This window comes from Haliotis asinina, chromosome 15 (assembly GCF_037392515.1).
Source record: "Haliotis asinina isolate JCU_RB_2024 chromosome 15, JCU_Hal_asi_v2, whole genome shotgun sequence".
NCBI classification, from domain to species: Eukaryota; Metazoa; Mollusca; class Gastropoda; order Lepetellida; family Haliotidae; genus Haliotis; species Haliotis asinina.
This window is the reverse complement of record NC_090294.1, coordinates 15,048,274-15,064,217: the sequence shown is the minus strand read 5'-3', so window position 1 is coordinate 15,064,217 and position 15,944 is coordinate 15,048,274. Positions and strand designations below refer to the sequence as shown.

General features: G+C 36.6%; 1 protein-coding gene across 2 annotated transcripts in view; it reads right to left on the bottom strand.

Annotated features, from left to right (window-relative positions):
• LOC137266385 (uncharacterized protein ZK1073.1-like) overlaps positions 1 to 15,944 on the bottom strand; it is a 60,864-nt gene that overhangs the window by 13,564 nt on the left and 31,356 nt on the right. For both annotated transcript variants that reach the window (XM_067801884.1, XM_067801883.1), the window contains exons 5-8: positions 7,764 to 7,826; positions 4,859 to 4,919; positions 4,418 to 4,504; positions 2,889 to 2,966 (exon numbers count right to left, since the gene is read on the bottom strand). In XM_067801884.1, the coding sequence (XP_067657985.1) occupies positions 2,889 to 2,966; positions 4,418 to 4,504; positions 4,859 to 4,919; positions 7,764 to 7,826 (289 nt within the window). The remainder of the gene's footprint in view (positions 1 to 2,888; positions 2,967 to 4,417; positions 4,505 to 4,858; positions 4,920 to 7,763; positions 7,827 to 15,944) is intronic.

Below are 15,944 nucleotides of genomic sequence, written 5' to 3'. Positions count from 1 at the left end.
TCATCCCCAAAATGTGTTTTGGTACATCTGAATACATTCTAAAAGGCATCCCTCTAAAAGGCATCCCAAGGAATATATCTTTGCAATCTCATTATTTTGATATAGATACATTTTATAATCAAATCCATACGATGTGAGTCTCCAATACAGCTTAGAACAGCATGTTTTGCCACACTACCAGTGTAACATCAAATTGCCTGATGAAGCTCTGGTATTTTGAAAAGTGGAGAAACATCAGTCAGTCAATAACACTGCAAACAAATGACACACAACACAATAAATTTTTAAGCAAATGAAACTGTAAAATGACTATGAACAACCGCTGAGATCAATGCATTGATTCAAGATCAAAACATACCCAGCTTTCCAAAAGCAATTTATATTGCAAGAGGCCATATTACACAAGGAGACTGTTTTGAATGAAAGACGTAACAAGCAACAATCCATGCATTGTTATTAGGCTTTCTTTTCCCCATAAAAAATCCATGTACACACAACAATTCATCCTGTTTTGTTAAAAAGATGTAATTTTTTTAAATGAATAAACCAGACTCATCCTAGCATTTCTAAAAGGTGAGCCCATGGCCAACCAGCCCTCAGTTATGTGGGCCATTTAGAAAATACTGCGTGTTACAAATGCGCATTGTAATTTTTCAAAGACCTACTAATTTGAGTTTTGTTTTGGTTGCCAAGCGAAAACAAACTTGTGATGAGTTTCAGATTTGCATTTATGGATGTGTAGACAAGACCCACCCATATCTGTACACTGTCCCACGTTAAATACCGGGGAATTAGTGCACGAATGGTGCAAGGGCATGGTCTAGAATGATCACTGCTAGACTACTGGTCAAAGAAACCATATTAACTACTTGGTGTCATAGAGCAGTCTTGGAGGTCAACGCTTGTATAAATTTAGGTGAGATGCAACACATAAGCCTCATTTTAGTTTGTAAACAGTCCTGCTTCAGAATACAAAAATCAGTTATATTCAGATCCAATTCAAGGCAAACTTCAAGCAATGAGAAGTGATTCAGAATAATAGCCTCCAAATGCTACTATGTAACAAGGGCAACTAGTCTGGAGCTTGCAGAATAGAATGAATATTCATGGCTTTGAGTGAGTAATGCTGGTTTTATGCTGTTTCAACAATAAACTAACATGACAGAGGACATTAAAAGAGGTCTTCATTTATTAACCATGTGGGGATTCCAACCTGGGTCTTTGAAGTGATTAATTTTTTCAAAACTATGACTGCAAGGATACCAGACCACTCATAATTAACCAGAACTATCCTAGTCTGTACCTGCATGAGAGGAAGAAGCTTTAGGATGAAACTGAACAATTTCACCTGTATGCAGTGGGTCTGGTTGAGACAAAGAGGTTGACGTGACACATAAGTCCCATTCAAATGTTTAATACTACCACATAGATCTGTGCAGGGTTGCTTCTGTTCAGTATGCCAGAATCCCATCACTGGTTTGAATACCTGATCATGTATACTTTGTTTGGAAGATAATTATGCTTGTCCATTTCACCACAGAGGTAAATCTCCAAGACCTCAATCACTACATTCTTTCCTATGACAGTAAGGGCCCACTTCTCTAATGATACCAACCATCAGCCCCTCGCAAAGGTACCACGTAATCTATTCCAGGAAAAAATTACATATTAAGATTACAATATGACATTAAGAAGTTTGAGTGAATTAATGCAACACTTCATCAAATCAACTCTTCGCAACTTATTTCAAACAAACTCCATGCAGTTACGTCCCTTGGAATGCTCTCTATATATAATACTATAAAGCAACATTTGGTTGAGGACAGTTTGGTAAACACTGACAACACCATATAGAGAGGAATCGTTTACATCCCACAGAGTTATCTGTTTGAAAGCTGTTTGCCTCCAAGTTTCAATTATCCATTTCAGGCGAGTTATAAGGGATACTAAGTCTTTTATTGTGTTAACAGGAAGTTAAAGTGAGTATTTATGCCTCAATATATATATTTTACACCAAAATATTGTCAAAAACGTTTGACATTGTGCCATTAATCTCATATGTCCAGACATAACTGATATGCTGCATGAAGTGTTAATTCCAACTCATACTCATTCTCTCTATACTGAAACATAGGTAACATCTTGCCAAATACTGAAATGAAGTTGAGCAAATGAGAATGAACACAAACAAAACATAACAATGCACCTTAACGTTGTATCCCTGAAACACAATACATACACACAATATAAACATTAGAAAACTGAAATCACACAAGTGCAAAAGCACATCCATCCCCATCACACGGACATGATAAACAACTTACTGGCAAAATTAACACATCTATGATGAAATGAAATACAACTTAACACTTACTATGCTGTATATATTCTACATGAAAATTTATGTAACAGCTGTAACTAATTCAGAAACCAAATGCTGTTGAACAAAATGAGAAACTAGCATTGTGCAACCTTAATACCTGTCATGGATAATTGTAATACAATCACCCTGAACAAGAGCCTTACTAGAAAAATCTTACAATTATATAGATCACTATGCTCTGTTATGGCACTTGAAGACTGAATGATGACCTAACTAATGTTTTCCCAAATGGTCACATAAATCTGGCAGTGGGAAAATATACAACATTCAACCTGGATCATATTTACTTGAACTAATGTGCTTCACACATATCAACTTTACCGATACAACCTCAGATATTTAAAGAATTTGCTTCAACCTCTTTCCCATGGCTGTCGATCCATCATTGACACCCATCCCTTGAACACTCAAACACCAAAGAACACCTTCCACACAAGATGATGCACAAGCTAAGACACAAGACATGTTCAAGACATCTATTACTAGCAACATGCCAGCTACTCACTGAGCCAAATCTGTGGAACACCAAGTAAGCCTCTGCTGATGGGTTCATTCCGATCTGGTCAAGTTTCCACGTCCTAACCTGTGGACACACGAAGACAAGGTACACACTTAATTCTATGGTAAACATCATTCCAGTTATACAACAATCCTTGTTGGTATTTATGCAAACACATGACACAGCATCACATAAATAAGGGCTTATAAAAAACTGAAAAACATGATCAGTACAGAAATCATAAAAGGATCTAAGTGCTCATTTTTCAATTGTGCCTAGTTCACTGAAGTTTTAAATACAATACCCAGTTTATTATATCAACTTACTCTCTGTCTATACTTTTCTACTATTTATTTTACTACTGGTGGTATTATTGTGAATTCTATTAAATGATCAATTTTTAACTATTACAACCTGTCATCATTTAATAAGTTTGACTTCTATCAATCCCAACTTTGATTTGTGGGTATAACGGTGGTTAGATCTTGGTGACAGAGTTACCTCCCTTGCATAACCAAGACGATAATTCAGACTCCTTCTGCTGGGAATAGTTAGTAAAGCACTTAGGTTCGGATATTTGTGATTGAATGAGATGCAACTCAAGTGTAACTGAGATGTTACAGTGACGTTAGTTGGCATCACTGATGACAAATCTTCAGGTAAGCAGGGACACAGCTGGAACATGCTTCCAATATCCCCTTTCCAATCTTTTTAGCTTCCAGCAGAGCACTGGCCTGATGTAGACACAAGTTACACAATACGTCAAATATTTACTAGTTCAACAGTGATTGCTAGCCTATTGACCCTTGAAAACCACCTGATGATCTTCCAATCATTCTGCTTGTCATATTAAACTCAGCAGAGAAAGAAACAAACATGTATTCAGTATGTGAATCCATATTAGTGAAGTAGCTGTTTTGTGTTGAAAATGTCATGCAGTTTTCAACATATTCTCAAATAAACCAAGTTCTGTAGGCACATGGACCCTGTCTGTAAAGATGCCATAATTTGCTCTGCAGAGCTGCATCTGTCAGAAGTTCCATAAATACATAATTCTTGAATTCTGATCATGTAGTAAGATTTTACACCACTTTTAGCACTATTCTGACAATATCATGGTGTGGGAAATAGAACTAGGTCTCTGGTGTAACCATTTGGCTACCCCAAGTCGAGTAACTGACATACTGCTCACAGCAGAACTCAATCTACCCTAACTACCATTGTGTAGTGTCATTAGCTTTGAACATTTTTGCCATAACCTCGTAATATTATCCCAACACTTTGACAGAGCTTTGTTATACAGCTGCAGTTTATCAATTTTTGAAAGGTGAAGTGTGTGAATATCTATTTGAATCAGAATACTGTCATTGATTGTTTCTCTGGATCAGAGAACTAATGCTTATATGCTGCTCTTTTGTAACCATTGTCTCCCAATACAACTGTGCTAGTATCCCGACTTACTGGAATAAATGAAAAATAAAATAAAAGAACAAACAAATATACCCTTGTGTTCAGCTGCAGGAAGACTTACATACCTTGTCCTTGAGTGCCTCCATGAAGTTTGCTGTAGACCCTGTACAGTGGATCAGACACACTCCAAGGACACGGTTAGGCTGGGCCATCTGTACAAATACCAGTGTTATAATAAAGTACTATCTGTTGCAGTTAATAAGTCATTTAACCTTTAAACATCGCAATAGTATATTGTTTCAGTTTTGCATTTCAAATATCTAACATACTTAGACACTTAGATGTGGGTGCCAACCCATACTGTTATACCATGCATTTACAAAAACAATATGCAAATAATCAATAAAACAAAAATGCATTCGGTTTTTCTCACATCTGCATATCCATGTATGTCTTATACACTCTAATAATAAACATCCTAATTTTTCAAACAGATACAAAAGTCAGCATCATGTATTTCCAATACAACAAACAAGCAGGAAATACGGTCTTCGACTTTCTCCTACCGCAAATCTGGCGATGATGTTAGCTCCAGCTCCTTCTCCAAGGCCAATCACCTGCTTCACGCTGAAACACAGACACACACACACAGTCAGGGCATTGTACTGTCTAGAGTTCTTAATCAGACTTTGCCAGAAATTATTATTCTGCATGTGACTGGGTAACACTGTAAGCCTGAACTTTAGATACCCGTTACCTAACTTGCCATAAACATGCATCTTCATTCAAAACTGCATGGGCAGGTGTGTTAAAACTAAAGGCACACACAACATACCTTACACCCAAAGTAAGAAAGTGACAGTTACTCTAAGTTTCATCAATTCATGCTGAATCAACCCTCCAGCTGTACAAGGACTGTGATCAATACAGTTCAACAAATTCTACCATTATCACTCATTTCTAATGTGTCTGGTTTTATTATTAAAACAACATTCTGTGTAACAGGCCAAACACTTTGCAAGGTGATGTCAAACATATAATGCATTAAGATTGAAAGGATGCAGACCTAAATATATGCACTTGGTATAAACCCTATTTATCTTGAGCTAAAATTTGAAAATTAGAAATAATCCATCACTTCATACCATCACAGACTGTGGCTGGAACAGGCTATCTAGACCATCAGTCTGTGAGGCATACAAAATTTCCTTCTCTCACTAAATAATACAATACCACCCAGTAGTGTGTCTACAACACGATTTCTACACATGCAACATATTCATTAATCTTCCCACAGTGATTTCCTTCAAGACTTCAATCAATTCACTCAATATTCTTCTACTCCCACAAGTAACATTGCCCTTATTTTATTCAGTGATTAAATCTCCACACTTCTCTTAGTGAAATATTTACAATATGCCAGAAATAAACATTTTGATGTTTAGATTTCCACATATATGTATGGCACTGAAACATCTGTGAATTCATCTTCCAGAAACTAAGCATGTCACTTCCAACAAAGTTCCGATCAGATCAATGATCTCCTAATGAGATTAAGTCTGTTTTATTTATCAGTTGGCTCAAATAGTCATTAGGAATATTTAAGTTTGATCAGTACAGTCTGTGAAAGTGGAAGCATGAAAATGCAAAAGGAATACCAAAGGAAGCCATATAGGATCAAATCCTAGCTCCACATATAACCCCTGAGGTATATCAGGTTGCCATAGCCTTTACTGTGTAATACACTTTATTCATGGAAATTTCACTACTGCTGTCAAGGATTTACAAAACCAACATGGAAACTGCATAGGTACAGCAAACCTTAAGCTACCAGTGGACTTGTTCAAATGTATTCGATATAAAAGCAAAGTTAGGGCTTGTACTTCTCTTATTAGATCTTTCCTTAACATATCTGTCAACAAACTATCCAAAAGATCAATGCTCTTACACGCCAAACCATTTCTACGCAACAAATCTTACCATTTACACTCAAAATCGACAAAAAATCAGTTGAAGGTTATTAAAACCTTCATTCTTAGTACTGATTATAATTTTTGTCCATTTTGCTTCTTTTTCTCTTTCCATTAGTGGATTTTCAAAACCGAGTTGATTTTGAACATTTGTCTGTTGATTCAAAACGTTTCAAATGTTTGTTCACACTTTTGTTCATGCCTCGCACAATGCTTTTCAGAAACATTTGACCAAATTGTGTTTCTCTAGACACTTAGTTAGGTGTGATGCATTCTAAATGAATGAAGCTAAACAGGATTACTTCACTTCAGAACTGACAGCTGTCACTGATAGTTATAGCTAGGATGACACTGACAACTCTCATGTGGAAGGATCAAAAGAGTACCTTGACTGGTAATTTCTCATAGCCACTGACATTGTGATTTACAAATCTTGTTCATGGGACAATACAATGAGCAAAAAAATGAAAACATTTGTTTCATTACCATTGAAGAATCACACATAAAGGGTTATCATTACACAAAACTTGTTCTTGGAAGATTAAATCCGTTCTTAATATTGCATTAGCTTTAACTGTAGAGAGTGAGTGAGATTTTACCACACTTTTGTCACTAGAACAGAAATTGAATAGAACTATGAGCAAGGAAGTGACAGAGTAGAGTCTATTGTCTCTTTAAACAATATTCCAGTTATGCCATGGCATGTCAAAGAGATGCCAACCCTAATTTAGCCCGATTAGTATTTCTGCCAAAATTAGCATTAACTTTTCCAAAGGGTTTTATTTAAGATAGATAGATAGATAGATAGATAGATAGATAGATAGATAGATAGATAGATAGATAGATAGATAGATAGATAGACAGACAGACACACAAGAGCTTGTTAATAACAGTGTACTCATCTAACTCAGAATTAATTATCCACATACAGCTTGATACTGATTAAAATGTTTTTAGGATTTACTGTGTATGATATGTATGCCATCTGACTGATAATTTAATTTAATGTATTCTTTGAAAAATTTGTATGTTTTTACCGCTACCATAGTCGCGTATTTTAAGTTGGTTTCTCCTAAACAAATACAATAAAATCGTAAGTGTTGTCATCTCTGATGTCAGCTTGATATGGAAAGCCCAATGCAATACAGGACTTCAATGTTTACCATGTTGTTGCATACCTATGAGCATGGCTGACAAACCAATCATAATCGTGCAACCCAGAATTCAAAAGATGAAAGCCAAGAAGGCAAATTAAAGTATATCATTTTAAACCCAAATGCAAAACACAGAATATTACCCCAATAGCTAAGGAACCTAATGGATCCAGGGACCCCATGATCATAAAAAGTCAATTTCTCCCCAGGCTTACAGCCATTATGTTACAGTACTAAGAAATGAGGACACAAGAGTGCTGACCCACAGCTAGGCGTGAGCTATGCACAGTGAGATGAGGATAAAGCTGTGTATTATGCAATATGTGGTGACAGGGAAACACACATACTCCAACTGGTCCAGTACACACACAAGGTCCTCGCCAAGGCTCTGCATGCTGGGAAATGTGTAGCTGAAAAAACAAAACATATACAACAAATATATGCAGATCACGCTGACCCTGCAAGTCAAGGAGGCAATACAGCATGATATCAATACAACAAAGAGGCTGCTATAGAATTAAATAAGGAAATATTGCATGTGGTGTGGAGCAAATTATTGGCTGCTGACAATGCAAAGGAACATTCATTGTCCCATAAGGAAAACTGGTAGCTGTACATAGCAGAAACACTACTGTAAAACAGGCTATAAGTCTTGTCATTTTTTAATGACTTTTAAAATTATTCCTCATGAGAATAAACATCATCACAAAAAATCTTAACTCTAACCCGCAAAATGAAATAATAGTAATCTGAAGAAAAAGGTATGCAGAAATTACATCCCCCTTATTAGTCATATAATAGTAAACATTACCAGATAATCTGTTGTCATGCAGCTTAATTTGAAACCCTAATCTCATTACTTGTTGCCATGCTTTTAGAAGTGTTTACGAGTTATTTCCTTGTTAGTGTCTGTAAATACATTGTGACAACAGCTTTCATGAGTTTCATTAGTTTCATTACCTGACAGTGTCCATGTGCATGAAAATATACCCTAGGAATATTACCATTATCATAGAGTCAGTATATTGCTATCTCAATCATCAAATCTGCTGTGTGTCTGAATAGGACACCATTCTATCAGTAACACTATGATTATGTGATAACATTACATACTAATCAATGTTTTTCTTTGAAACTGATAAGAACACTGTTCTCCAATATCCCACTGACAAGAACTACAGAATAACAATATGCTCATTAAAGTAGAACAAAAACATTGTGTTTCACTATTTCCGACTGATAATGCTTACGTCATGAGTAAGACTACCAGGAATCAAATTACTCTCTAGGTAAAAAAAAACATTTTGAGTTGGCCTGAATAATTACCGCAGTCTTTGTGATTTGTATTTGTTAGGATATACAAGATATGCATGATATATCTCAGTCACATAGTCTCATACTAAGTCCTTCTATGGCATAAATTACATACAATATGTAAGTATGTGTGTACATAGTTCAAAAGCGTCAACAGGTCCACATGCCTTTGAAAAGCTGAAACACATTAAATATTAATTGACAATGAAAACTGATAGATGTTGGTGACATTTGTGGGAATTGCTATTTTATAGTCATTCAACTGGCAATAATGTACACCATACAATGTTAATGCCTAATTTACCATGTTTGCACATCTATGAACACAAAACTATCCGTAATTCATCCAAGATAAGTAGTCTTCTTATAGCCATCAGTTGTCATCAAATAACACATTTTTCACTGTTAGTATTATAATATTTAGTTAATTACTACAGAGTCTACATGGTTAAGATATTACCATGCACAATTTCTCTATGTAAGTGTGCAACATTTTGGTGTGGAATACAGATTCAAGACACACAGACCAGTTATAACCAAGGCCTCTATCATCTAAGAAGTCTGCTCTCAATTTAGGGACTGTCTCCTGCCTAATACAATGCCCTCACTTTCTCAAATACGAGTGAGTGGCTCTCTCCATGAGATCAATAAGAATTACATTATTATTACTGCAGTGAAAATGTCTCCGGTGTGGGATGTGCCTTGGGAACTAAAATTGGAGTGAAGGACTGGCTCAAACCACTACTACAATTTTTCTTACTGAAGCTGAATTGCCTGAGCACAGTTGTAAAACCGCTAAATTCCAGCTAATTCCTGGAGTATGTCATCCATATGTTGGCATGTTCTTGGCTAGTTGATTGTGCAAGGTAAGAAAGGAAAGAAATTGTCCAAACAAGCTAGACTGGTAAATCATTTGTCTGTTATGCGTTATAGTAACTGTTACATGTACAGCCGGGCCTCCTCAGTGCAAGGCATAACATGTTGGGAATGCTTGCAGACCACAATACACTTGTAAACATTAATATAATTCTACACAAGAGCTGTTGCATATGGTCTGTGTTGTGGTACCTTTGGAAATATGGTTGCAAAAAGTGAAATATATATTAAAAATGAGACAAAGTGCTTCAAACAAGTACTTCTTTCTCTGAAGTACTTGCATCTCTAGTCGTAAAAGATATGGATCTGCCATACAGCAGACAATTACATGAAAAGGAATACTTATTAGTATCAAGACATGACACACTGAAACATGGGTGCTTGGGCAGTCAGTCAAATCATGGGAGGAATTTAGTGCTGGAGGGAGACATTAGACAAGTCATGCCAGGAACATGGCCATCATATTAGTATATAGTTCTTTTCCTGTTACCATGGTTACCTCCAAGGAATGCCATCAGATATTAGGCATAGCTTTGTGTGATAATATGCATATAAAATAGTAATGGTGAAGTTCAGTATTATGCCGTCATGCTGGCAGGCCAAAGTATACACACAGCCCCATTCATTATCAGATATGACTTCAGCATCTTCACCCAAACACAAACAACATTAAAAGGTAAACAAGGAGAAAAACTAGTATGAGGCAACACTCAAGACCAACAATGAAAAGTTTATTGGGATAAGCATTGTAAAAAGTAGTTCACTTACAAACACAATACAATATCTATGCTCTACAGTCTGGCATTCATACAAGTTTCTACAAATCAAAATGGCTGAACTAAACCCGATTAAATGTCAAACAGATCTGTTCAACACTTAAGATGATCGGGCATGTAGGTGAAATAAAATGAAATGATACGATAGAGGGCATTCTGCACAGATGATGCTAGGGGTAACACAAATGAAAAACAATAAGTAGGATGAACTGAAGGTAAGTGTTTATAGTTGACAGTAGAGAACTGCGTTAAGACTGATAGCAATCAGTCATGGAGAAATGCAAAGGTTACGCATGTCAATAGAAGGCGCAATACAGTCAGTCAATTGTTATTCACACGGAGAACTACGACGATACTGACGTACGTACGTACCTCACACGGAACAATATTATACATGTAAGCATTCAGGCCACAACAGGCAGACCATGTCATGTTTTACCATGTCCATCAAACCTAATCTGATATGCTAGACTGACGTAAAATACTTTCAAATAATCAACCATTCCCATGGTACCCTTGTCTCGTAGCCTTGATTTTGTTGTTTCATGTAAGTTTATGTGCAAACTGGCATCCATACCATTTTTGACATGGAAATACAAACATACACATGAATGACATTTTGAAATTGAACCAGAAGACAAGCCTGTATATATCTGTCTAAGCAGGAATTAGTTTCCTAAACTTCTTGCTATTATTACACACAAAACCTGATTGTATCCCCATACTGTTTTAATACCTGACTGAAATGTGTTATCAGCTTGTCATTTAACATGTTGCACTGCCATGAACATGAAGATAATACTTCATGACAACCACATAAGAATTTATGTTTGAAATGTTCCAAACAATATTACCTCCCTAGAAGTAACTTAATTTGCTGAACACTGTGGCCAACTTCCTAGAGTTGTTATTAGCTGTTAGTGATCAATATTTATGACAGGCCTATTACAATGAATCAAACTCAGAGGATGTAAGCGACATTCTATCTTGATAATTGATTGCAGTCATGGCATACCAGATCAGTGTATGATAATAGGAACTAGACATTTAACAGCTGTAGTCAATTTGTGACTTATGTCCTTGATTTGGGTGCCAATTAGTGACAGCATGTTTGCCATCCATTGATAGTGCCAAAGGCCTGGCCTGCCTAAGCCATGCAGACTTTAACATCCATGCCCATAGAAGATGACTTATATCTCACTTTATTACCAAACGCTTATTCCAGACCCTTTCTTGGGAGGGGACCTGTCAGCATGAGAATAACAGTACTGGATATGAGCAGAGTCAACATTGTATGTCATACAGAACGTCAATTAGGTCACAGTCTCGTGCTGATTTGAATATAACACAGACATTACTGCTTGTACACTTCATACATCTTAACACTGTGTATATATGGACCAAAGAGAGTTAGATATTAGATACTCCTAACCACAAGCATATTGTATAGCTGGTTTGTTTGCAGGTGAATCAAGGGTTGACACTCAGATCAGAGTTTCTTCATGGCAAGGAAATGCAATTTACCAATATCTCAATGTTCCCACAGACTAAGCTATCGATGCAAAGTAGTGCCATTTGGTTTGCTCAACTCTTATAACTGTATCCTGAGGGCTTGGAGAGCTTTTTAGGAGGCATCCTTACATCTTATCAGTATTCCTTTTAAATATTTTAGTCTTAAGTTAGTCTTCTTAGGCTATCTTCTAATCTGACCTTTACTGGGCAACCCAGGCTTCAACTGCAAGAAGACCAGCAGTCCTGATGTCCTGTTCTTATATACCACCATCAAGCGAAGTAAACCACCTCCACAGATTCAGAACTGAACTGTGTTCATATTGAAAGTACAAGTACAGTTCAAGAAGCAAGCATAAGAATGCTCAGAAGCAGTGTTAGTAATCCTGGTGGTTGCTTCCTTTTGGTATCAGCATTTACAGCATTGAGCAACAACAACAACCATACTTCGTAATCATGTGTGCATTGAATATTTATCAGTGCAAAAGCGCAGACATTTTCACAATACATTTGGCCTTTAACAAACGATCTGACTGTATTACAATCAGCAAACCTTCAGCAGAATATTTCTAGATAAAATTAGAATAGATATCTTCTCTCTGTTAGTGACCAAAGTTCAGAACAACCAAATCTCATACAACTGGTGTTATTTTGAATGAATCCAAATCAATCCATTCTCCATCAGGTCTCACTTTTGCATTTCTCCATCAACCTTGTACAAATACTTTGACTCCTGATGTTTAAAATGATCAAATTCAATCACTGACTTCTAATAGCTGCTGGGAAAACAAAACCTTGCAAACTGTTCTTTGGGAATGTAACTCAGCTACAGATAAATATCTTTTACATTTTTTATGTGTCAAAAATTTAATCTTTTAAATCATAACTGCCAATCCACAAAGCAGCAGCATCTTCTACACACATGGATGATTCGATATTGAGTACAATCAAAACAATGAAATTAATGAAAAATCTCTCACTGCATCAAACATTGAGAGAATTGATCAGTGCACAAGTTTTATCGTTTGGAACATCTTTGTTGCTGGTTCCTGAATGTGCACTGATAACATCATCAAACTGAATATAATACAGAGTAATTACCGTCAATACTAGCTTAAATGTGCACATCCAAATATGTAATAAGCTGATTGCCATAAAACTATAGTTTTTCATTAAACAGATTCCAGGAAATATGTTCAATGAATTTTATTTTGGTAAATTAAGAATTAAAAGAAATGCTGGGGATCTGTGGCAATTTGCAGAATAGATCAATGTTACTTGCAGTTCTATATTCCACCACACCACTGTATTGAATTTATTTTGAAAGTGAATAAATCTAATATCAAGGGATTAAAAACAAACAAAAGACATGTAGATTTCTGAGATGGAACCAGTATCTGAAGTTGCAAAGATTTAAGATCTCAGCAGGGCAAGTGCCAGCATCATTTGTCTCCGCATCAGCTGAGAACAAGGCGCACTGGGCCATGGCTTGACATAAGACAACCTGAATTCTACACTGCTAAGTCAATTTGGTCTCTCTCCAGGGTATTTCAAACATTTATGTCTCATTTATCATTTGTCCTTGATACTGTTCTTTTCCTTAAAATCACTAATCTGACTTTTTCTCATGTCACATGTAGCTTCAGACACATAAAACCCCATCCAATTTCAGTTTCTGTTGAGGGAAACTTGATTCAAATTTTCTTCATTTTCCTTGAGCTGTATCCTGATGAACGAGGATATTTCCGTCAAAGAACTGTTGCAAGTATAGCAGGGTGTGGAGTCATCCCACAGATGACATCCTTACCTTGTCAGCTTACTGACAGGGGTCAGCCTCTTTGGTCAAGTGGACTTCGGATCAGAAGGTCCATCGTTCGAATCCCAGCACGGGACTCAGAAATTTTGTGGCCGATACACAAGGTTACATATATTTCCAGTGTATTTGTGTACAACAGACAAAACATATCACCAGTACCCAATTAGTTTTCAGCTGCTTCCAAACAAAGAATGTAAAATTGATTTAAAAATAAACAATAGTAAAGTGATTACCCAATATATCTATTTTTAATCTGCATACTTGTCTTCCTTACCATGTTTGTAGATCTTTATTTATTTCATCTAATGCAGGCAACACATACATGGAGATGATGGACACTTTTAAGAAAATGGATAAAAAGTCAATATGTTATTGTAAATTAGACAGTTTATCGCTGTTGTGAGCTTTAGCAAAATTACACACGAGGCAGCACATGGACTATTACAAATCAGAAGTCATCTGACTTAACACTTCAAGCAGAATTATTAAGAAGAAAGTTCACACTTTCACACAAAAATACCGAATAGAATGGCACCAAGAGAGTAATAACACCCTGAAAAAACTTTCTTCAACGTGAAAGAGAATCAGTATGTAAATGGTCAACAGGGCAAAATGTTATATTGATCCCTTGTCTTCAAATGCAACAGTTCCACTGTCTACACTACTTAAGCTTTGATCCAAACCCAGTCAAAAGAGAAAATGTCATACTTTCAGGTCATTGACACAGATTATAACATTAAACAAAAAAGAACTGTTGTCTTTGGCTACTGCTGCACTTATTCAACCAGATTTCATCAACTACCAATAACAACAGTCACTCGGCCATGAGGAAACATTCAACCAATGACTTTGGACAAATAATTACATAGATCTCTTGCCTTAGCCAACCATTGGTGTTCAGATCATACCCAGCACACACAGCCATGGTGCCTGCTCAGCAAACACAGACACAATTAAGGAACTGTGGCTCAAATATGGGGGCGTACAATGCCGATAAAGCTGTCGCTAACAAAACTATCTCCATGTTCTCAAACCCATGTGGGTTCACCCCCAACAAAAGCACCTGCAAATCTGCTCTCTTGAGAGTGGCTCTGCTAGTACACAATAGGTTGATCTACAAGTCCAAGCCTGTTTATGAACTGATAACATGATGCACTGATGGTAATGAATATCCTGAGATAAGATTTTATTGCTATATCGATAAATGCTGTGTAATATCTGATGAGTGGGAAGCTGCTGATGGATTCCATTATAAAACCTCCTGACCACCCTCTGAGGAAAATGTCTAAAATGTGACAAGTAATTGCTACACCAACTTGTCTGCTATATCGTAGATTGAAAATTGCCTGCAACAACTGTCTGGTCATCTCTAAGACCATTTCTCAGTAAGACAGCATGATTGCTACAGGTGATACATTGATGAATTCTAAAAACCCCATTGGTAAGCACCAAAGTGCATTTGATCCAGTAGAATCCATTTGTAACTTGGAAGATGGATGGTAAACCATTGTGATTCCTCTTTCAATGACCAAGAAACAGGCAATGACATGATGCACTAAGGCAGGAGGTACATAGCTAATCAATAACTGGAGCATCCTTCTACTAGTTCTAGTTCTTAGCCTAGCAGACATGATCAGGGAGATTACACATTCACTGACACTGGCTCCACTGCAGCATCAGCCTAAGGCAAAAGTCACAGTGCATATTTGACATCTAAATATAGTGGAAGTGCCATGGGGCACAAAGCCAGAGTCATTATACCATGGCGCATGTTTGACATCTACATTGAAACACTGAAGTTGTAGGTCAGGCCATGACAGCAAAGCAAGATTAACAGTCAATCAGTACTAGTTTGCTGAACTTTTGCAAATGCAGTCCTTCCACAGATGACAACTGCAATCTGTTGTCACTTGGATTTGGTGTCCATAAAGTTCTGTATTTTGAATCCTAGTACATGCAAATTTTATAGTCACTACTTCAATTCAGAAGTTCACTGCAATATTCAAAGATGATAATGGGAATGTCACTGCTAATTTTGCAAAATGTAACTTTATGAAGGTAAACAAGTGGAATATTTTGTAAAACAGCTTCTCAAACGATTCCAGATACGATAAATACATAATATTTTGAGAACTAATTACACAAAGCATACATATGTATTGACGAAATCAAGCCAAGATCCATATCAAATGCTGAGTGACTCCATCTGACACATAAGTAGTCAATCTCCAAGGAAA